Source organism: Corvus moneduloides, chromosome 2, assembly GCF_009650955.1.
Source record: "Corvus moneduloides isolate bCorMon1 chromosome 2, bCorMon1.pri, whole genome shotgun sequence".
In the NCBI taxonomy this organism is placed as follows: Eukaryota; Metazoa; Chordata; class Aves; order Passeriformes; family Corvidae; genus Corvus; species Corvus moneduloides.
In genome coordinates this window covers 30,401,452-30,424,605 of record NC_045477.1, presented here as the reverse complement: position 1 = coordinate 30,424,605, position 23,154 = coordinate 30,401,452, and the positions used below count along the sequence as shown (strand labels likewise).

The following is a 23,154-nucleotide window of genomic DNA, read 5'->3' as shown; positions in this document are numbered from 1 at the left end:
ATTTAGGCCTTTTTTTACTGGGCACGGAGACATGAAAATAGGACCACATACAAAAGTTGCAAGTCTACAGTGACTTTTTAAATTTATTAATGATACATAAGGAATAGGCTGGGACTAGTGAGCTCTTAGGCTAAGTGTTAATGTGCTTTCCACACTCCATAATAGCTGTGCAATTATGAAAGAGATGGGAGTAACATGAACTTCTGTTGCACCTTGGAAAAGGCTGGTCCTCTGTCTTGATGAACTGTTGCCTCCCTTCCCTCTGCTCCCTCAGGCTGTCAGGTCAGTGCCTGTATTTTAACCTTTGATGAGTCCACAAGTTAAACCATTACTGACTATAATCAAATCCCCTCCCTGTTTCCGCTCTCCCACCTTCATCAGCATATATCTTGATGTCAGGCTATGGTTGAGGGACAGCTACAACTTAAAACTAACTTGTTCACATAAATACAGTTGTTGGGTCACACAGACATAGAATGTAGGAAGAAACCTACAGCATTTCAGCATCAACTATGCATTATATAACCTGTATATAAGCATTATAAGGCCACTTTCACGATAGGTGTGGAAGTTCTGCATAATTAGAGGAATTAAAAATTTGAGATTTTATTATATTTCACTATTATTATAATAGTGAAAATCTCATGCTACTGAGATTATAACTTAAGAATACAACATTGTGGAGGCTCCTATTTGCTTTAAAGATCTATACTCTCATGGTAAAGTCCTTGAAACTGGTCCAGTGACTGGTCCACCGTGAAAACTTCCATTACATCAGAGAAAGGTTCTGTAGGAACTGAATTGACTCAGAATTACATTCCTCCTGAGGTGAAGAACCCAGAACAAAGCTCATTGATTATTTAACCCTTCAGAAGATAGCTTAGGTGGTTGCTGATCTGCTGATCCCTGTTGAATTTCTGTTGGGGTTGGCCTCCACTGGCAGCAGGAAGCTGAAGAATCCAGCATAAATCCAAGCACATAGTGAGCTATCATGTAGCACACAAGGAGAAAAAGATAGGCCATAGCTAGTATGAGAACCAAGATTTAGGTAGTTTTCCTTTATGGTCTATAGGATCTCATTGGGTCCTGTTCCCAGCTCGGTAGAGAGGACAGTTCCACAGACAACTCTTTCTTGATAGGCCATCCCCAGGCTGTAAAGAATGGAGCCAAATTCTTATTCACCTGCTGAGAAAACTTCTGTGCCCACAAGTTCATCTTAGAAGTGTTGTCTTTTGGGATGGAGGACATTTTCTGGTAGTCTGAGAAGAGGTGGGTGAAGGGGTCCCAACCAAACCCTTCCTGCAACTGATGGAAAAGAATGCAGTGTAAAAACAATTAAGTTATCATTTCACTGGCATTATTCCTGTGTTACACACAGTAGAAAATTCCACAGGCCTCTGCAGTGTCTTTTAGAACGAATGTAAATTTAGATGAAAGCATCCAACTTTCAGGCTTCAGAACATAACTAACAGCACTAAAGTACAGAAAAATACCTCCCCATTACATTGGCCTCCCAAAACAAACAGAGATCAAAGATACATTGGGAGTAGCCAGAAGTGTCAGCAACCTATTATATAAGCTGCTGCTCTGGGGACAGTGAAAAAGCATCAGAGGGGGCACTGACAGAATAGCTAGAAAGAAGGAGCACAGGAGAACAAAGAGTATTGAGAAAACAGGAAGGAGAGATTATGAACAGGGCATGCTTTGGCTAAGAATAAGAACAAAAGGAATTCTTACAGAATAACTGCTGTTGCAGAATTAGAATTGTTCTTTCATGTCACATTTATTCCAGCAGTCCTGTTAGGAACCAGATAGGAGATGGGAGATCCCAGCCTATAAGTGTGGGTGAGGCAGTGAGGCAGTGGCCAAACTGGTAAGGTATTGTGGGAAAAATTCTCCTCTTAAAACTGTTTCACTCTGTATAAATATTTTGTTACTCATTTCAGCAAAAAAACCCCCAGAGGTTGACTCTTCAGCTTGATGATCCAGGTGCTTCTCCAGGATGTGGAAAAAGCAGGATCAATACTCCTCCGGTAAATACTCTTTTGCTCATATGAAGTGTGAGAGCTCTCAGACAAGGGAGCTGAGGGATACTCACCTCACAACAGTCAGTAGCTCAAGCTATCATAATGGACATCTGCTTTGCAGTCCCAGTTAAAATCAGGTTGAGTGCTCTCTCCATTAGGCTAATCGTTTCTAGGAGGATTAAGGGAAAGCGGGAAATCTCTCTTGCATGCTTCCCAAGAGAATGCACTTTAATCTAGGACAGGGTTCATGTTTTAGTCTCGACCACAGTGAGGGATCCAGTTCCTTGTGCAGGAGGATAAGCTGAGCCCATCCTCTTGTCACTTGATGGACTACATTGGCTCCACCCAGTGCACTGAATGATATGAACACCCTCCTCTTCTTGTGTTTTGTAAAAGGCCATGTAACTCACCAGGAGACTGTTCAAAGCCTGGCTCTTCTAGACACTTTACAGTGCCAAGGTTTTTTGACAACTAGCCCGCTATCCCACAGGAAATCTGCCCTGGATTAAAGAGCTGTGCTCAAGTTTGATCCTCCTTTTCCCATGTTGCATAACAAGCAGCAGTTCCTGTTTCTCTTCCAGGGAGAAAGGTTAGCACATAGCACTAAGCTATCTCCCTGAGTGGCTAAGCCCAAGTCTGGCAAAGGAAGGTTTTCAGGAGACATCAGCTTTAGGCACTCTGCCTGTTTACCTCTCAGGTGCTTTCTGGGCCCAAGATAAACCCTGACAGTAATGAAACACTTAAAAGGCTTCACAGCTATAGCCACCAGGCTGCAGACATCCCTCTGACAGAGGCTTCAGTGACTGCACTAAGAACACACACACACTTTTCCCTGTTACCTGCAGGTATGTCTCCAGAGCAGTCCACACATTCCAGTCCTTCAGCTGAGCACCTTTCTTCAGATAGTCTTTTATCCTTTCCTTCCGACACTGTGGCCTGAGTGCCTGGTGGGCCTGATGCCTGGGAATGCCCAGCACCTCCTCATGAACATAGACAGACCAGAGGTTGCATGTGGCCTCTGTGGTGTGAGGAGGAAACTCCCATGCCTGCTGCTGTTGATTGTGTCCCAGCTCATGGATGGGACCCCAAAGACCAGTAGTTTTCATATGCTTCACATCTAACATCTCCTTCGTTGAATCCAGGTGGCCCATGATGGGGTAGCCAGAATGCATCCAGCCTGCAGGAGACAGGTAACAACACGTGCCAGTAAGTGCTCACCTCAGTGCTTCTGAGACATAAGTTATTATTTATTTCCTATTTTTTTCATTTCTCTAGTGCCTTTCCTCCCTCTCACAAATAACACTTTTTTTACTACCATGAATGACCAACTTTTCCTAGTGTGACATAAGGAAACATATCAAATTTCACCCTAACAAATAGTCACCCTAACAACAGTCCAACAAGTAAAGGCAGGACTGAACCATCAGTTAAGCACAGCTTCACCTGCTTTCCCTTTATATACATAAATGTACACTCATGGTTGGACTGAAGTTGAGGTTTTAGGATGAGGAAAAAAGCCTGGCCATTGCCCAGAACGCACCTGGACTCTCACAGGCTCAGCATAGTTGACACCAACACAACCATGCAATAATGTGATTCAGCACCATGGCACTCCTTGAGTGCTCCTGTGCAGAGTGGGAATACTGCAGGCCTGCACTCCAGTGGCAGTGGTGCGAATGAGACACATGGAAAACACAGTTTGTCATGCCTAACAGCTGCAAAGCCCATCATACCTAAGCCTGTTTGTAACCTTGCAGGATAGCTATTCCATAAACAACTTCCCAGCAGGTTGCTAGGCAAGAAACTTGCACTGAAAGGGCTTTTACTTATGTCTCCTTGGTGTCTTCTTCCCTAATTGGTCCTCCTTCTTGAAGATTCCAAGAACTTCATGCAAGAGCAATGCCCCCAAATTCAAACACCTGTTGCAGCAGGGGATAAGCAGCCCTTCACACAGAGGCAGCCTCGTGAGTGAACAGGAATGGCAATCCTCTTCCTGCAGGAACTAGTGAACATGAACATGAATGGCCTGGAACTGTTTTCTGCAGGAACTAGTGAAGATCTTGAGCTTCCTCTTTTTTAATAAGAGGGATATATGCAATTAGCAATCACTAGCACCCAAAAAGTTCAGATCCAGAAATGTGAGTGAAACCATTTAGTCCACCCAAGCCAGAAGAAATTTTATGTCTGTAGACAATGATATTTTTAACTGGCATTTGCTCAGCATAGCAGAACCTAACACTCCCAAGATGTGCCACAAATTCTTTCCAATGTTGCTTAGCAAAAGTTTAGGGCATCAGGGCTCATGCCAAGCCCTTGTCTCATTGTGGGATGAAGAATTTAAATGGTTTATTTTGGAAAAAAACTGAGCAAAATTTTTATTGCAAAGCTCCATGTTTACCATATAATTTGATTCTAGATCGAAGGCATTCAGTTCATAACTGGAAAAGCTGGAGTGGGGGAACGTCAGCTGCAAAAATACACACTCCTGGCCTTTGACAGCAATACCATATCTACTTCCCCACTGCTGTCATCTCAGGCACACATCTTTTCAGGCTAAGCTTTGCCCACAATAGCCTTTGTGAGCCCACCTCCAGCAAGTTGGCACCCAGAGGTTTAACTGTCCTGTGAACAGTCCTGCGGCTGAGCCAGAGAAAAAATAGAAATCGGGTCACTGCTTCCCAGCTGTACTGGCTCTGCAGTGCATTCAGGAGGGAGAATGAGTAACTACATGTGAGCTAAAGCCACTGCAGTCAGCAGCTCTGCATCATAACACACCCCGACAGGAGAACAGCTGAGGAGACAGCACCAATTTTGAGAGCAGCATACAGAAAGTCAGTATGTTTTTCAAGCCCTGCCTTACCACGTTTCCACCCTGATGGAGTAGCTCACAATTATGCAAGGGTCACAGTCATTTAACACCTCACATATGTTCCCAGTCTGGTTTTAGCAAAATAACCTTGAAGGAACAGACACTGCTGCTAAAGGCCACTTGCCTCTTAGCCCTGGAGAAGGCCATATGGCAATGTACCTACCACATGAGATCTGGACATCTGTTACAATCCTCTCTGGCCTTGGGAATTTTGCTGGTATGGCTGCCAACTTGCTTATCGCCACCATGATCTCGTTCCACAGGGTCAGCAGCGGCCGTGGGTCCTCCATGTGGTGGATGCTGTCAGATGGCACTGTCAGGATGAGATTCTCCACAGCCAGCTCTGCCCAGGGAGCAGGGTAGTGCCGGATACAGGCCTCCCACTGCCTTTCACAGGTCTCCCCTACAGCAACAAAGCAGAAAACGAGTTAAGCACGATTCTGACTCTGGAGTATGCTCACAGAGGTCAAGGTCAGAGAAAGAGACCATGGCCATGAAAATTTCTTGGAAAACAATATGTGGTAGTTGCGTGACTGAGGGTGGTGGCTGTTAAACAGCCAGTCCTCAATCTGTTCTTGGGAAGCCTCTTCAGGCTCTTTAATAGGTAGGAAATAGAAAAGGACTGGCATATAACAGAACAGCATAGCGAGAACAGATCCCTGGTTTGTATCAGAGAACAAGAAGCATCAAGTTTCTCCAGTATCTAATTTCTTTTTGTCCAGCAGAGATTCGCTGTTTCACATAACAACCCTGGTTCTGTTCAGTTTGAGAGAGAAGAGAAGAGAAGAGAAGAGAAGAGAAGAGAAGAGAAGAGAAGAGAAGAGAAGAGAAGAGAAGAGAAGAGAAGAGAAGAGAAGAGAAGAGAAGAGAAGAGAAGAGAAGAGAAGAGAGAAGAGAAAAGAGAAGAGAGAAGACTGCTGGAAACACGGGACATTCAGCAGAGATGTCTTGTAGGGCCTAGAAATGTCCATACGGGGGCACAGTAGTGCAGGCAAAGCACAAAGAATGCTTTGCCGGGGCAGAGATCAGTCTCCCTCTCCCAAGCACAACGGTTTCCATCACAAATAACAACTCCAGCCTCCAAGAAATGTTGGTGTGGACAAACCATGCCCATTTTGTGAAAGCTCTTTCACCTACTCCCAGCCACATAGCAGGCTCAGAGTGACTAAATGACTTACCCAGAAGCAGAGATTCATAGAACTGTACAATAGTTTGGATGGAAGAGATCTGAAAGGTCACCTGCTTCAACCCTCTTGCTATGAGCAGGGACATCTTCAACTAGATCAAGTTGCTCAGAGTCTTGCCCAATTTGACCTTGAATGTTTCCAGGAATGAAGCATCCATCACCTCTTTGGGCAAGTTGTTTCAGTGTTCCACCATCCTCATGGTGGAAAAGCTTCTTATTTATACATAGTCTGAATTGATCCTCTTTTAGTTTAAAACCACTGCCCCTTGTCCTGTTGCAACAGGTCCTGCTAAAGGGTTTGTCCCCATCTTTCTTGCCCTTGGTGAAGCCATGCTGGTTGTCCCAAATCACCTCCCTGTCCTCCATGCCTTAGCATATAATCTAGGAGGATCTGTTCCATGATCTTCCCAGGCACAGAGCTGGGGCTGACAGGTTGGTGGCTCCTGGGGACCTCCCTTCTACCCTTCTTAAAAATGAGTAGAAAAATGGGAATCCCAGAGGACAACATAGCAAGGAAAATAAATCTGGGTATTCCTAAATCCAAGTATTTCTAAGACCTTCCTAAGCACAGCACAATCTTTACTTTCAGTCACTGGGACAATGGCATCTGTGAGCAGCCCTCGGGCAAAAAGCACCAAGGCAAACAAACCTACCAAGCTTGAAGAAAGGAGCTCTGACTGCCCCTTCCACCGTGATGGGCACATTCCCCAGGACACTCTTTGCTGGTACCACGATGTAAATGAGGCCACCCCAGAGGCAGGAAATGGATTGTTTCTGGCAGGCAACATCACAGGTTCGTATTACCACTGGTGCCCGTTTCAGCTCCTTGGCTTGAGAGAGGTCATCTGTGTGACACCCAACCTGCACCTGGCAAGCAGAAGTGTAGGAACAGCTGGTCAAAGGTGTGCCAGTGTGGCCTGGCAGGCTGACCTCAGCACCCTGAGCTCTCCACTGCAGCACTGTCCCTACAGAGCATGCACACAGAAGCAGCCTTCTGACTCCAGCCTAGTTCAAGTTTTCAGCCTGTGGTGACCAGAAGCAGTAAACACAGTAAAAAAGAAGTTAATGCTAGCCCTGTCTCAGACAGTCTTACAGCTGTACTTCTAGTATTCCTGGCTCAACTACGTCCTTCACCAGCAGGTCAGGGTACTGCAGTGACTTCTTCCACTGCACAGCACTTGCATTGATCATTCCTCCACCCTTCACCAGCATCAAAGTCACTTCCTATAACACGAGTTGGAGAGATGTGGTCACAACTGGCTTCTTTTATCGTGCCTCTTCCTTAGAGCTCTCACAGTGAAACAGACTGCATATGGCTTCAGGATCAGACAGAAGCACCTGAGTTAACTTTGCATTTCAGCTGCAGAAAGGTCGCTGCAAAAAATATCCAAGCAGATAAACATTTACCTCTGCTGTATTCTGCAGAGAACAGGATCCCAAGTAATAGTGCCTATCTCATCTGGATACATCTACATGAGCAGTAGTGACAGCACCATCAAAGGAATTTATGAGAGATCTGGAGAGATGGAATCAAGTTTGGTTCATAGAAGGGCACAAGTACTTATTTCGGACCTGAAAATCACCTTGATCAGGTTTTTTTGTACCGTAACAGAACAAAAAACAGCAGCCCTCCAGCAGCAGCCACACTCAATTATCCCACCAGCACACAGAACAGGAGGAATGCAAAAGCAAAGTGTGAGGACACAAGGTGAAAAAATGATGCCAAAGCATTTAAAGTGCCACAGGGTGGCAGCAGTAGGAAAGGGCGGGAAAGGTATTAAGGAGAAAACCCTTCCCCGTGCTATATTTGAGCGCTCAACCAACAAATACACAGGTGTAAAGCAATGCCAGGCAGAGCGAGCTTACCTTCAGACCAGCACCGACCACCAGGCAAGGGCAGGTTATAACTGCTGTGTGCCCTTCGGGGAGGTAGAGTCCTGTGCTCCTCCAGGCTGTCTTTCCTAAAACGTAAGAGAACAGTCCTGAACGGTCAAGCACTTCCTTGTCCAGACCATCAGTGATCCTGGAGATTTCAAGTTGCAACAGAAGAATAATCTTCCATCCTTTCCTTTTCCCTTGCTCTGCACTCACAGAACCATCTCGCATTTACCCAACCTATCAAAAACAGTTTCAAAGAAATGAACAAAATCATCACACCATTAGCAAGCAAGCCCACCCAGATTTAAACTTCTGGAAATGCAAAGCTTAAATGTGTTTACTACTATCCTTCAAAAATAAGGGGGAAAAAAGAAGCCAAAACCTCAACACCTCCTACACTCAGATCCTCTTATCCTAAAGCCCTCTTGAGAGGTGCCAACTGTGGTGGTATTAAACATGGCTGAAGTTGTAATGGTCATAAAACATTTCCCAAATAACAGACTAACAGTGGCATCACATTTTTCCTTAGTGACTAGTCCAGCACAAACTGGAGCCCACAAGAATTGTCATTTCTAGCTGACTGAAGTGATGAGAAAGCCTCAAAAGATGATTCTGTGCTAGGTGTACCTGTAAGAAGGGTGCCACTAGAATTCAGCGTGTTTCTAAACAGTCTTCCCACAGAAATGCAAGTCTCCTCAGCATGAATGTCTTTAAACACTTGCAATTTACAGAATTTACAGTGCAAAATGGATCCATCTCTATTGTACTGATCAGGCAGATTCCACTCCCTAGTTCTGACACAAAGTTTACTTAGGCGTATTTCAAACCAAACACCAGAAGTCCTAAAAAGCTGAACTGTCATTAAGCACCCAGCTTACAACCTTTCCTGTCATCCAAGAAAGCAGGACCAGTTTTGTCAAGCCCAACCCAATCCAAGGAAAAATGCAAGTTAGACTATATCACAGTGTTTTACCAGTTCATCTCAGTTTTGCTGAATTTGCACGAAAGGGAGTTTTGAAATGGTGTGCAGGGTTTGCTAGCTTTTCTTTCTTTTTTGTTTATGTGAAATGACACAAATTCTGAGTATTTTCTGCTTTTGTCCTGACTCATTAGTGTTAAAACCAGTGAGAAGTTATTCTACAACTTTTCTCTCTGCACCGCCACTGCACTCAGACATTGCCATTCCAGAACAGCCTCCTTTAGCTCATTAGAACAATTCGGAAACAACTCCTCTAAATCATATTCTAATACCAAAAACATCTGTCCAGGGGATAAACCTTACTAGTGGAATTTAACCCAGAGTTTAAACATATCAGTTGTGAGCAGGAATCTCAGCAAGCTGATACAGGTACAAGGCCTAAGCTTAGATAAATCATTAATGGTGTATTTACTCAATACCTTGGCTTCAGTGATGGTGTCAACCCAAGAAATTCCCACCATACTTCCAGCGTCTTTCACCCTCAAAACCAAATCTTCCTTCTGTTGTGCTGATACACTGAGCTGTGGGACTGTGCTATAACTCAGGCTGAAATTACCTAGATAACAAATAGACCTTTTGTTTCTAACTCCCACCTCTTTGTAGGATGGCTCCATAGACAGCTGTATCAGCACAACTACAGGAACAGCAACCTGCAGTGTGGAGTCCAAGGTTTCTCAGAGAAGCTTTCCTGCCAAAGCCATTGTGCTGTGCAGGTGCCCTGTGGCACTTGTTAGGGGTTCTCCAGCCAGTGCCTGTGCACCAACAGGGAGGAAGCAGGACTTCCATGGGATGTTTCAGGGTGCTGACATCAAAAGGAGCCTGTTTGCCACTGCACTGAGGTCAGCCTCCTCTCAAGCCCACAGTGAAATTGCACATCTGTGCCCACGTTCAGGCATCCACAGACACAGGCACACTGAGGGCAGGCACCCCACTGCTTGCTCCCAGCAACAGGATGCCTTGATAGGAAGAGAGATAACTCCTCACCTGGGTTTGTGCCATCAATTTCCACAGTGACAGGGAGGGCACAGACCCCAGCAGCAGATTTCTGCAGCAGGGCCCCGCAGTCTGTCATGGTGAGGGACAGCTCGGTCGCCATGCAGAGAAGCACTGCCTCTTTGGAGTTGCTCTTGACCGGGCAGTGCCTGCTGACCTGCGGGATCCCACTCCTCTTGAGCACTTTGGTCAGGATGCGGTGGAGCGAAGCATACGCCGGGCAGTCGTGGGCTGGGATGTGCAGGAAGGCAGCGCAGTCCTGTGCCAGCCGGGGCAGCCAGCCCTTCAGGGGCTCCGTGAGCTCCCGGCGCTCCTGCAGCTGCGTGCTGAAGAGCAGGAGCGCCCTGCGGAAATGGTAGTGCTCCCCCGGGCCCACGGGCGGGTACTTGGCTGCCTGGCCTCTCTGCCCCAGGATGCTCAGCCCAAAGCGGTTCAGGATCCTGTTGCCAGGATATTTTGCCACAGCGGCTTTGCCACAGTTCTGGGAAGCCCAGTACCAGGCCTGGCCCCCCATAAGCAGGCCACCTCCCTCTGCCACGAACGCGTGGATCCTCTCGGCATCTCCGTCGCTGTAAGAAGAGCAGCAGTACACGCTGAAGCCGCCTGCCAGCTGGGACACCTGCGACTTCACCTCTGCCTGAGACAGGAGGCCGCACAGCGTCTTCAGGCGGGGATCCACCCCCACCAGCCCCTTCCTCCCGGCATCCAGCCAGGAGACAGCATTGAGCAGGAATCTGGCCAGCTTTGGGGAGAAGAGTTGGCTCTCGTGGGTCGCCAGCAGCACGCGGCCGCGGCCGTAGCGTGCGGCAGCCAAGAGGCAGCGGTGGGAGCTGTCCAGGCACAGCGGGAAGGAGAGGGCTCCGTGCACCAGCAAGGTGGAGGGGATGCCCCCCGTCGTCAAATCCAGCTCCGACACACCGCGCAGGAGAGACTCGGCATCAAGGCTCAGGTTGGCCTGGTGCCTGCAGAACCAAGAGAGGTCCAGGTTAGCCCCCTGCCCAGAATCCTTGGCACAAAATAATTGGTGTCATAGCTGAAACTTAAGGAGCTCTTTTCTTGATTTCACAGAATATTCTGAGTGAATGATCTAGATTCTAGAAGGATCACTGAGTCCAGCTCTTAAACGAGTGCCCCATACAGGGATCAAAGCCACCTCCTTGACATTATTAGCACTGTGCTCTAACCAACTGAGCTATTCTCAGTGGCCATCCTTGCCTCTTCTTTCTCCTCCATCCCAGTACATCATGCTGTCAGTTCTTCCATTAAAAAAAAAAAAAATTCATCAATACCTCATTTTTCTCCTTTTAAAGCCTCAGTTTTTACAGCCAAGCAAATCTGTAGGTATCTCAGCCCTCATTTAAAAAAAGGAATGAATAGGTCAAAAGGAAGCTTCTAGACCTCTGACTTTGAAGAGCCACTTGAAAATCTAAACACATTGTAGAAACTCAAAAATCAGACCCTTCATATTTTTAAAACTGCAGGTTTAAACTGGACATAATGTGGGAATTGGCTTACCTCCTTTAAGAGAAACTTTCTCTACTTGCCCCACCCTAGCCTTTACAAGCTAGGCAAGCCCAAAACATTTCTGTGTCCTTTCCCAAGCTCTGCCACTGTTGAGAACTGAAGAAAGGAGTGCTAGGACAGATGGGCTACACGGACAGGCAGACACACGGCTACACAAAGAGTGAGTGACTAGAAGTTGAATTAGAGCCTTAACACATACACCTCAGTTAGCTCACATTGTTGGTCTCCACAATAAAAAGAAATTAGGCTGTGCAAGGCTCTCTTATCTCTGCTATTTCCATATAACTCCTATATGTCACTGTGGAGAAAGACATGCTGAATTACTCTCATTTGCTCTGTGTACATTTTCGCTTGGTTCTGCCAAACACTTTTCCCTCAGCACCTGTGAAGTATCTGTTGTTACACGGCCATTGCAGCCAACTCAGTGAGAATAAATGATGCTGCCCTTCTTCATGCCTGCAGGACAGGAATTAAATCTGCAGCTCTTCTTTGATTATTACTTTATTGAGACCTTTTGTCACACAGAGCATGTGCCCAGGCATATGGCACAGCCCCTGCCTCAGACTGAAGTCTGATTCTCTGCACACAAATCTGGCAGGAAGACCCAGATGTACAGAGCTGTTGCATTACACAGAAATCTGAAATCTAAATTTCTCTGTTGTTTCGGATTCAAACAAAATCCCCACAAAAACAATCAAACAAGGTTGTAATTCACCCTTAGTTATCATTTGCAGTCTTGTTAATTGTGATGTAATTTTTCTCTTCTGAACTCGTCTCCCCTCTCCCTCTTCCATGCTCTGTGCGTGAAGCAGTGGGAACATGCCTGTGCAGTGCAGGTGGTAACAAGAAGCAACCAGCAAATTTTAATTAAGCAACCTGATTTGTTAGCTGTGTCCTAAGCATTTCACTGAATTCAACAGCAGAGATCTCTATGACCTTTACTGGTGAACAACAAAAAGTATCAAATTCCATTAATTGTTTGAAAATACTAGAAATTTAGTGCTCTATATCCACAAGGAAAAGGCTGTGAAGGAAAGACTTGTAGGGAGATTTACTGTAATTGCTGTGGCTTTCACTGCAGTGAAATGAAGCTGCCACATAGAGGAAGTGCAGCAGCACTAAGGCTCCTTGGAGAACCTGCTGTGTCTTGTGTAACTCAGCAGAAAGTGGCAGGAGAAAGAGCCTGGCATAGCCATTGGCAAGGGGAGGAAGATGGCAGGGCAACATCCAGGACTCCAGTGTCTGGTCAGCTGTACAATATGAGTTGTAACAGCCCTGAGTTTTACACCTGATAATCTTGGACCCAAAGGGCCAGGCTGGAATCCCAAACAAACCAGGACACTGAGATTTCCTGTCCACAGCCTATGTCAGAAGCTGAGAAGGGAGGAGGCACCCAGCCTCAGCTCTGACCAGCTCCAGGGTCTTACCTGCAAGGAACAGGCTAAACAGGTTTAGCAGCTGTCAGCCAGAGCCTGGCCCCAAGAGCTGGCCTGCTGCTTCATCTCCAACCTGGTTTTCAGCTGTGGGAAAGTTGCCCTAAATGTAGAGATGTGTGGGGAGCAGGAGAGGAGTTTCTCCTCCTGTTCCTGTTTTGCTGCATTTCACTCAGGTACATTTGATCAGGCAGGCTGCTCTAAAAGATGGCTCCCCTCATTTCCTTCCCCTTGAATGGTTTCCCTGGGCCTGGCCCAGCTGACCTGGAAGCAGCTGAAGACAGCATTCTTTCCAGTTGCAAAGAATGGGAAGGTCCCCTTTAGACTGGAAGGCAACAATTCCATCCTGGCTATTAAAGAAGCAGCACTCGCCATCACCCTCACCTCTCACCTCCCAAATCTTGTACAAACAACTCACGTGCATAACCTGATCACAGGTTTAAAGAGAAGGCAATTCAGATACTCACGGGACAACTAATGGGATCTTGGGAATCTTCTTGGCGACTTTGAAGACACCTTTTTCCACGGCGTTCCCTGTGAAGTACACGCCAGCCACACTGGTCACCTGGTTCCCAGGGAATTCGAACAGCACCTTCTCCTTGCCGTGTCGACTCGCCCAGTACCAGGCTTGGCCTCCAACGAGCAGCCCTCCACCCCCTTTGACAAATTCCACAATGCCTTTGGCCTGGGAGCTGTCATAGGCATCCATACAGAACACCCCCATGGAGGGGCTGGGCTCTGCCCCTGCCTGCACTCGGGTGCCAGCCCCGAGCAGCACCTGGGACAGGGAATCCAACTTAGGATGAACCCCAACCAGGGCCTCTGGGCAAGGCTTGAGCCACTCCACAGCATTTCTGAGGAACTGGGAGAACTTAGGGTCCTTCAGGATTCCTTCGTGGGAAACGACCACCATGTGGCCCTTCCCATAGTGTGAAACAGCAATCAGGACCTGCTTCTTAGCACTCAGGAGCACAGGGTAGGCATCCTCTCCAACAAGGAGCAGCTCACAGGGAACAAAACCTCCAGTGAAGTCCCACGGCCTGACACCATCCACTAACCGCTCATAGGTTGCACAGGGATTCATCTCCAGGACACTCCTGCCTGGTGGAGAGAAGGCCAACATCCATTCCAGTAAAGCTCAGCAACAAGGAACAGCTGTAACAACCCCATAGAGCAATTTTTTTTGTTGTCAAGTAGGAACTCCAAACAAACAGGAGTCAGATTTGTGGATACAATTTTTTCAGGGATTTGGTTTGTTTGTTTGCTTGTTTAGCTTTATCACACTGTTTACACATTTAAATAGAAGTGACAAGTATACCACAATTACGGAGACAAAGTGACTGTTTCAACGAATTCTGCTATGCACCATGGAGGAAAACAGGAAAATAAAGGTATTCACTTTCCCATTAGCAATTTATTTGAACAGGGGAAGTGCCAGAGGCTCCAGGAAGTCTACTAGGGACTTGTATGGCAGAGGTGGTTTACACAGGAACAGCGAGAAAATAAAAAGACTGTATCAACACAATGCACAACATAATTCAAACACGAAGTTCACATTTTAGCTCCTAATTGGATACATACAGAGCTACATGCTGTTGCTGCAACATTGTATCCCAAAGTTGCACTTTTCTACCTCTACTTAGGCACTATAAGCCTGTGCTTCGTATTACGAGGTGCTGTGAGAGGGAGGAGAGTCAGCAAAAATGATGGAGATTACCAGCTCCCCTGCAATAACTGTGAGTTTAAGGTGCACAGTACCCGGGAGAGCAGGTCCGGGCCCAGGAGATTCATGCCCTAGTTCCCTGATCCAAACTGCTTCACAATCTCAAGAAAATAATTTCCCTGTCCCATAGCTTTGTTTCATCTGTTTTCCCACCTGTGAAGTAAGGAGAGTGTACTGACCTTGATTGCCAAGCCCTTTGAGGTCTGTGAGTGACACGTACTCTGTTGTTAAGGCTCCTTCAGTTTGAAAGTTTGGCTCAGCTTTTTCCCAAACCTGTCTTCTGCTGAGCTGGGGCGGCTGTGGCTGTGCAAACAGGAAGGCTTAGAGGTATGGGAGTATGACCCAGTCCCACCCAGTTTGTGTCATTCAGGATTTAGAAGAGTGATTTTGAGCACAACACCCACGGCAAGGGAAGGAACTGCTCTGAAGGGGCGTGGACCTTTCCCTGGCAGCATCCCGTGCCAGCACCAGGCTTCACGCACACTTCATGTTTGGCTACCCTGAAAGCAAATCTTTGTCATACAAACACACGAAAATGGCAAGTCCTGGAGAAGCTGCATCCTTGATCTGGATTTGTCACAAGCCTCAGGGTGCTTAGAAACGGCAACCTGATCAAGAATGACAATATTGCTCATCCTCTGGATATGCCCAGAAGCTCTGTTTTTCACCAAAACTGTCACAGGAGTCCACTATTGTTTTGCATATGATTGATGAGTCAAAGCTGCTGATTAACATAGGATAAAAACTACACTGCCCAGTAACCTAGTGCTTGATTGCTGGCTTAGTCTGAGTCCCAGCTTTGTGTCCCTGGGTTTGCAGAAGCCTTACAGGTCTAAGTGCTTTAGGGTGTTTTACTACGAATCACGCAGCAAAGTAACACAGCCTCAGAAAATACGGAAGGTTTTTTGGTGGCTTCTGTGGATTCGATACCGATGTACCTACACTGACACACTGATCATGGTGCAGGGGAGAGGAAAAGCAGGTGGATAGTTTCAGCAGCGCATATTAAATGATAGAATCACAGAACTACTGAATGGTTTGGGTTGGAAGGGACTTCAAAGAACATATAGTTTCAAACCTTTTGCCATGGGCAGGGATACCTTCCACTAGAACAGGTGCTCAAAGCCCCATCAAACCTGGCCTTGAATTCCTCCAGGGATGGGACATCCACAGCTCCTCTGGGCAACTCGTGCCAGTGTCTTACCATCCTCAGTACCTAAAAGGGGCTACAAGAGAGCTGGAAAGGGAGTTTTTGTGAGGGCATGTAATCACAGGACAAAGGGGAATGGCTTGAAAGAGGGCAGGTTTAGGTTAGACGTTAGGAAGAAATTCTCTACTGAGGTGTCCCTCTAAGGTGTCCCTGGAGCCTTCTCCAGGCTGAACAACCCCAACTCTCTGAGTCTGTCTCCATAGGAGAGGTGCTGCAGCCCTCTGATCATCTCGATGGCCTCCTTCGGACTTGTTCCAAGAGGTCTGTGTTTTCTTTGTACTAGGAACCCCAGAGCTGGATGCATTACCCCAGGTGGGACCTCACAAGAGCAGAGGGGCAGAATCCCCTCCCTTGTCCTGCTGACCACGCTGCTTTGGATGCAGCCCAGGGCACGGTTGGCCTTCTGCACTGCCAGCACACATTGCTGGGTCATGCTGAACTTCTGGTCAAACCAACACCCTCAAGTCCTCCTTGGCAGGGCTGCTCTCAATTCTCCACCCAGCCTGTATTTGTGCTTGGGATGCTCAGTTATTCTACATGGGGACGACCCACAGGATGAGGTTTGATGTAAGCTCAGCAAAGTTCTTAGCCCCCACCTTTCTTCTTATCACAGGATCTGAAAGCTAACATCCTATGCTCTCAGCCTAGGAGCACTGCTGCACCCTGGCATTTATCCAGAACAAGGTGTGGCTGTTTTGGAAAGGATTTTAACTCTCTTGGCTGAAAGCAACTGCGGCCATGTAACAGAATACCCAATTCCTATGTAATCACAATTTCTCCATTTCAACTGTATTAAGCATTTCAGAGTGGAGAAAAGGAAAGAAGTGCACACATCAGACCCAGACCAGACACAACTACAGATTATCTCCTCTTTCTAGAGAGAGAATGGAGAAAACAGCAGGGACAGAGAACATACCTGTCTAACAAGAATTGAAGGAAGCTGCAGAAGACTGAGCTTGCTGTCTCTCACATCAATTAGGAGGAAACAACCACTAGACCTGGGCACACACAGAAGGAAGAGGAAGATCTTGCTCCTAGCTGCCTTCCCTCTTAATGTGGAAGTAAAAATTCTCCATGACAGTGTCTCAAGACAAAGATTCTCAATTCCTCGTCTTCCCTCCTTCCCCTTTCACCTCTCACCTCCAGAGGATTCCCACTCCCTGCAGAGCTGAGAATACTGAGAGTAGGTATTGGAGCAAACATTTATAAACCCTGCCCGATGACTAGTACTCTCCTAGCCTTTCTTCTGTCTCTGGAAAAGGGACAAAAATGTGATGGGAAGGTAATTTGGTTTCATTGAATGCAGACTTAAGATTCCATCATCTGCCGTCCAAAAGACATCACACACAGGCAAAAGAGATACGATACAAAGGAAGGAATACCCCTTGGTTCACTCAGGAAGAATATCTGTGAGACAGATGAGCTGGGGGAGCTCTAAGGGTGAATATGGGAATAGATTTTGTGTGTTAAGTGGTCAGTCACTTTCAGGTGAGTCTTTAAGATCTCTATAAAACATGGGAGGACCTCCATGAGTAAAAATTATGGGACTGTGCAGTATCTGTGAGGGACAGGACAAAAGAGGCACTGAGGTGTCTCATCTGTTAGGAACACAGGCAGCCTAAGTGAGTGAGACACACCATTTCTAGGGATTTGGCTGTTCTTCCTCATTAGGGTGGGCCCATGGGTTTCCCAGTCTTTCCTCTCTTTCAGATTTGCAACCTAGCTGTCTGCACAGTAACTAAGAATCAAGAATGCCGCAAAGTCTGTAGGCAGTAAGGAATTGGTGGACTCTTGCTTCTTCCCATGTTTATCAACAAATTGAGCAAGGAGAGGAATGCTGATGTTTGGCATTTGCTGAAGAGACAAAAATACTTATTTTCATTATGTCTGTTCATCAGCAACAAGGTTTTAAACTGAAAGAGGGTAGATTTGGATTTCGTAGATTTGGCTATAAGGAAGACATTTTTTATGGTGACAGTAGTGAGACACTGTAATGGTCCTAACATCCAATCTGAACTTCCTCTGACACAGCAGGAGAAAAGGGATGGAGAGGTGGGGGGAAGCCAAGCAAGAAAGCTTGCATGGGAAATACAAAATTAGGGGAAAATACATTATGAAAACCTTTCCAGAGTTACATAATAAAAGTAAAAAAAACAAAGTTAAATATGTCTAAGGGAAATAGAGCCAAAGAAAAAGTAGATTAGGTTGCAAATTAATGAGAACTCCAAAATTAGATCAAGATAGCAATTACCAAAGGAAGCTATTCTAGGTATTTATTTATTTTTAACAATGACAGTCCTAAGAGTTATTAGGAAATAGACAGAAAATTGATAAAGCCTTAAAAAAAAAGGGGTTTTTTTAGTAAAAGTGCAGCAGAATCAATCAGGCAATTGCCACGTGTAATTACTGTTATTGGCATTATTTTCATGTGGCACTTCACAGCAATAGGTTTCAAAACATTACAATTTTCAAGCCTAGTAAAATGTTTTTGTGTTTTAAAAGGAAAAAACCAACATGAATTGCACATCCTTTCTGGTGGTGTTACCATGGACACATTAGGGTACACTCACTGGCTAACGGGATGCAAAGAAATAGAAAATCTTAATGTCTAAACATACATTACAAGACCAGTAATCTTAATTGCTTTCAAGGCAAGGAAAGAAAAAAATGAAAGCAGCTGATGAAACATGACCAGGTATTTTAAAATTAATTTTGCATTTTGAAAGGTAAATAACATCTGAATTATAATTAATTTTACTATTTTTGAAAATCTATACCTGGGATCTAAAAAGGACAGCACATATCACATAAATGAAATCACCAAATAACAGAAATCCATGTACAGAAGCACGGAAGAAATCATAACCTTACTAGCTAATAATTTTTTAAAAATTAGACCTTGCCTAATTGCAAGTCCTACGGCCCGTAGTTTTACGAAAGTGTTGACATCTGTTGGTGAACAGGGAGCAGAGCATCTCGGAAATCCCCGGGAAATGCAGACACAGAGCCCTTTTCCAGCCCGGCGCTGGAAGGGTTGAGTCTCATTTGCATGCCTGCTATGTAACAGCTCAGATCACTCCACTGTAAATGTTGCTCGGTTTTAAAGCAGGGGATGAGTGTAACGCCACTGCTTTCATTCGAAAAGGAGCAGAAAATGTGTGTGGGCCATGCCAATCTACTGCAGCCTGCAGTGATGTGGTAATGAATATGGAAAAACAACAGCTTTATCCCTCCTAAACTAAAAGGATGGCACAGAACTTAATTTGCTATATCCTGTTGGGGAGCAAGGGAAAGCAGGGATACTGGGATAGCTCAGTGAAGCTGAGACTGAAGAACAGGCAGGGCATAACTCAGGTGATGGGCAGCTTAAAAATCTATCACTGACATGTCACACAAAATAAGAGTGTAGGGTTAGACTGATGAAGGTTTGTGCCCTACTGCGGACTTCAATGGTAGCGCTGCTTATTGCAACAAAAAAATGTGCAATTCCATCAACTGAGCATTGCTTCCTTCTTTTCACTGTTATTTTTTATAATGCAGCAAGGAGAAATCATTAAAGCTATCCCTGATCTATTGAGCCATGTATTTTTCCAGCTCAGTATAAGTGTGACACACCAGCAGATGAGCCTCTGGGGTTTCCTTGGGATTTTGACAGTAACCAAACAGTCTCTCAGAAGAAATGTATGCCAAGTGAAAAAACCAAACAAACTAGTTTACTTGGCCCTTTGTTGCAATCAATCAATGTTTTAAAGCCTTACTTCAAATAACATGGGTGCATAAATGATCACTCTTGCCCATGGTGTTTGAGCTATCTTTTCAGTATCAGTTTCCCCAGGAAGGTTTTCACCACACTCAAGCCACGCTGGGTTGAATTTTGTATTCCCTGGCAGCTGGCATCAGGGGTGTCCCTGCTGATGTCTGGCTGTCAGTCCACCTGCCAGCTGGTGGCCAATCCCAGTCAACACACAGTGTGTGGCCTCTGCCTTTATTCCTTTCTTACACCCTGTGCTCAGCCTTTTCAAGCCAATCAAGCGTGAACCCAGGGCTCTTGATGAGCGTGGTTTCAGTTCCTGTTCCAATCACAAATGAATAGTCAGGGTTGTTCCTTTTTTGGTTATTCTGTTTGCTGTTATCTTGAAATGTCATCTTTGAGCTTGTACAGACATGCATTCCTCACTTCTTTTCCCAGTTCCAGGGAGTCTGCGGTGCCAGCACGATCAACACAGCTGGGCAAGTGAACTTCCAGGCCACAGCGTGTCATGGTGAGGCTTTGGTCATCCCATACATCACACTGACTCCAGCCATGGTGTCAACCCTTTGACAGCACCCCAAAGGTTCTCCCATCTTGATGGGCTTTAGGCCACCTCGAGTCCTGCCCTTGCCTGTGTAGGATCTGTCGATAAAGTTGAGCTGTGTTGCCCTATACTATCTTTTACGTTTTAAGTTCAAGCCTTGTTATCTTTAGCAAGTCTATACATAAACCTACTCCTAAATCTAGCATGTCGATGACCAGCTTTAGGTTGGCTTCATGTCCTAGGAGGTGGTTCTAGACACTTGCTGGAACTTGTTGTTTTTTCAGGACATTTTACTGCTCAGGATGTTCTCTGCTGCCTTAGGCAATCATCTCACTTGTCTTTCACTGTGCCTGAGCACTATTGCCAAAATTTTCATTTTCTCTTCACCTAAGCGTACCCATCTGAAATCTTTCCTTTGTGTCTGCAATGTATCTTCTGAGAACAGGCCTGACATGAGGCTCCTTTACAATGCTGTGGTACTACAAGCAGGCCTTAAAAGGGGCTTAGAAAAGAGACCGTTCCGACCTGCCTTCCCTCCATCCACACCCTACTGAAAGCACTATGGCATCGATATCACCCCAAACACTCACTGTCTTTTTGCTGCTGTCTCTGTCCCCTTTTCCATAAAGCCCTGCACATACAGCCCTTCAGGGAGGCCCTCAAACAGTATCTAAGCAGTCTTTGAAAAGTTACTAAGGAACATTGCTTGCAGTATTCAAATTACTTACGTAAGGGCTTGCACTGCTGCGTTGAAAACAGTGTGATGGCTGGAAATATGAGCTGTGTAACATCTGTAAATGATCTCCACTAAAAGATCTCCTTTCCTTTCTACTGCTTATTACTTTATTAGACTTGGTTCTAGCATGCTTGGCAGTTGTAGATAATTTGAGACCAGTTACACACACTGCAATTTTTAAATGCTAGATTATGAAGTAGAAAACATGCGGCTGGAAAGGTACCAGTCCCAAACAGAAACTTCATTGCCAAACATAAGACAGAATGATCTGCAAAGGTTTATTTTAAACCAACATATAGTTGGTTTGTTATTAGAAAATGCAGATGAAAAAAAGATGTCAGATGAATTGAGAGCATAAGAGAACTTGTGTGCTAATGCTGACTGGAGATTGTAAATTTAGCACTGTACAAACTCATTACATGAAGAATTATCTTCTATATTTTTGCTGTGCCTCCCCCAACAAGACCTGCTAGACCTGCTGGACCAGAACCAACTCAGATGCTTCTCTCTGTGTTCCTCAGTGTATCAGGGTCTACAGTCTATGCACAGAACCAGCTTTGTACCTCCTACAGATCTAATCTGCAGCCAAATAACTCATCCATGTTAAACTGCAAATCGAGAGCAGCAAGAAGCTTCTAGACCAAATGCACACAGAAACCACAATCCTTTCCTTCTCTGCCTTCTCCCTCTGAGTCAGTTTGAAAGTATACTAAAGTGTAGGTTTGCGTAGGGTTGAAAAGCATGTTTTTTCTCAGGGGAAACCTGTAGATTTTGCCGTTTGCCCCCTCCTGCTAGAGTAACTACAGGTTCTTCTAGTCTCTTTTGCTACTACTTTCCTGTGGCACCGGCAGAGCCCACCTCAGGCTGCTGGAGTCGTTGTGCATCAGGCACAGACACAGCTTTATGCCGGCACAGAGCAGCTCTGGGTTGCACAGTCAGGTCAGACGCAACCTGTATCCTCAGAGAGCAAGCTCACACTCCAGGGATTTGCATTGCCCGGTGCCCCGAGACGGCAACGCGGCTTGGAAAGGCAGCTCCGGGGCACTGCGAGCCTGCTGCCTTTCACCTTCCGTCACCGCTTTGGTGACTGACGGCTCAAGCATCACGCTGGATATGCAAGCGCGGCGGGCGCACCAGAAGCGGGCGGCTCCGCGCTGCTCCCATTGCCCGGCGCTCCGCGGGTGCGCGGCACGGCCGCGGCTGCGCAGCCCCGGCGCCGCTCAGGAGCGGCGGGCAGGGCTGCGCTGCTCCAGCCCCGAGCCCAGTACCTACCGGGAAAGCCGAGGGAGCGGGTGGAGAGGAAAGTTCAAGAAGGGCCGGGAAAGATGCCGCGCTGTGCCAGGAGTGGGGAACGCTGCGTGGCCGGGGGGCGGATCTTAAAGGCTTGCAGTGGAAAGTTGAGCCCTTTTAACACTCCTGCTTTCGTTATTTATGGCGAAGAGGATGGATAAGGTTCTAGTCTGATTTTACATCGCTGGATTTTGCGGAAGTGTCATACCACCTGTGAAGCATGTACAGATGTTGAGTAGCCCAGAATTAGACTGGTCTGCTAATCCCTACATATTTGCACCAATGTTCTTCATATTCAGAGAGAGCACCTACTTTTCTTTATGCATTCCTAAATACTCCAGCAGCAGGTTGATGCACAAAACGGTGCTACTTTATCCGGACGGATACAGACAGGCAAGCCACAGAGCTTAAACTCCGTGCCCTAACCACGTCTTTACCTTTCCTGGTCCTGGGTAACAAATCGTTTTCAAGGACATGGCTCCTAATGAGACCCCAACCAAGGGATGCCCGAGCTCCCCGGGCTGCATGCTCGCTGCCGGCACGATGCTACTGTGCCCACTTGTATCACCTTTCCTGGGACCACCCAGTATCGCGTGGTGGGCAAAAAGAATACAAGCCATGCATCTGCACAGGGCTGCTAAAACTGAGGGGGCAGGAGGGTTAGTTTTGTTTTAAATGCAGCTTACAATGTAAAGCTTCCTCAGGGCAGGACGCAGCAGCTCCTCCTCGCTGCCGGGCCGGGCTCCCCTGCATCACCAGCGAGAGGTGGGAGCACCTGCCCTGCAAGCTCAGCGCTGTAAAAGCGCGCCCTCCTGTCAGAAATAAGCTCTTCTACCTCTTCCGCCTCCTCTTATTTTCCTTCGTCCCCATCGCCCCGGAGCGTAACGCGGCCAGGCGATTGCCTCACCCCCGCCCCGCCGGCCTCTCCGCCCCCGGGGGCGACGCACACTTTCACCCCGGCCCCTGGCACGGCCGGGCGCTTTGCGCCAGCCCGGCGGCCGCTCTAGAAAC

The 23,154-nt window shown here is 46.5% G+C and overlaps 1 protein-coding gene across 4 annotated transcripts; it reads right to left on the bottom strand.

Moving 5' to 3' along the window:
- Positions 1 to 65: 65 nt before the first annotated feature.
- LOC116439410 (TRPM8 channel-associated factor 2-like) lies at positions 66 to 23,120 on the bottom strand. Of its 4 annotated transcripts, none has more exons than XM_032098896.1 (10): positions 22,830 to 23,120; positions 22,126 to 22,354; positions 14,792 to 14,915; positions 13,357 to 14,044; positions 9,924 to 10,894; positions 7,949 to 8,043; positions 6,736 to 6,949; positions 5,060 to 5,299; positions 2,867 to 3,204; positions 66 to 1,305 (listed from the first exon to the last, which is right to left on the bottom strand). In XM_032098896.1, the coding sequence occupies exons 4-10, from the start codon at positions 14,010 to 14,012 to the stop codon at positions 1,060 to 1,062; spliced, it is 2,760 nt and encodes a 919-aa protein (XP_031954787.1). In that variant the 5' UTR covers positions 14,013 to 14,044; positions 14,792 to 14,915; positions 22,126 to 22,354; positions 22,830 to 23,120; the 3' UTR covers positions 66 to 1,059. The 4 variants fall into 4 exon arrangements, with proteins under 4 accessions (XP_031954787.1, XP_031954789.1, XP_031954788.1 ...); XM_032098898.1 differs by having other exon boundaries at positions 13,357 to 13,990; positions 22,830 to 23,119; XM_032098897.1 differs by lacking the exon at positions 22,126 to 22,354.
- Between the last annotated feature and the right edge of the window lie 34 nt (positions 23,121 to 23,154).

Excerpts from the sequence above, each read along its gene's own strand:
- LOC116439410 (XM_032098896.1), bottom strand. The coding sequence starts at position 14,012 with ATGTTGGCCTTCTCTCCACCAGGCAGGAGTGTCCTGGAGATGAATCCC. Across the intron at positions 10,895-13,356 it reads AAGATCCCATTAGTTGTCCC|GCACCAGGCCAACCTGAGCC; the intron begins GTGAGTATCTGA and ends TTGGTTCTGCAG. Across the intron at positions 6,950-7,948 it reads TGGTCGGTGCTGGTCTGAAG|GTGCAGGTTGGGTGTCACAC; the intron begins GTAAGCTCGCTC and ends TCTGCTTGCCAG.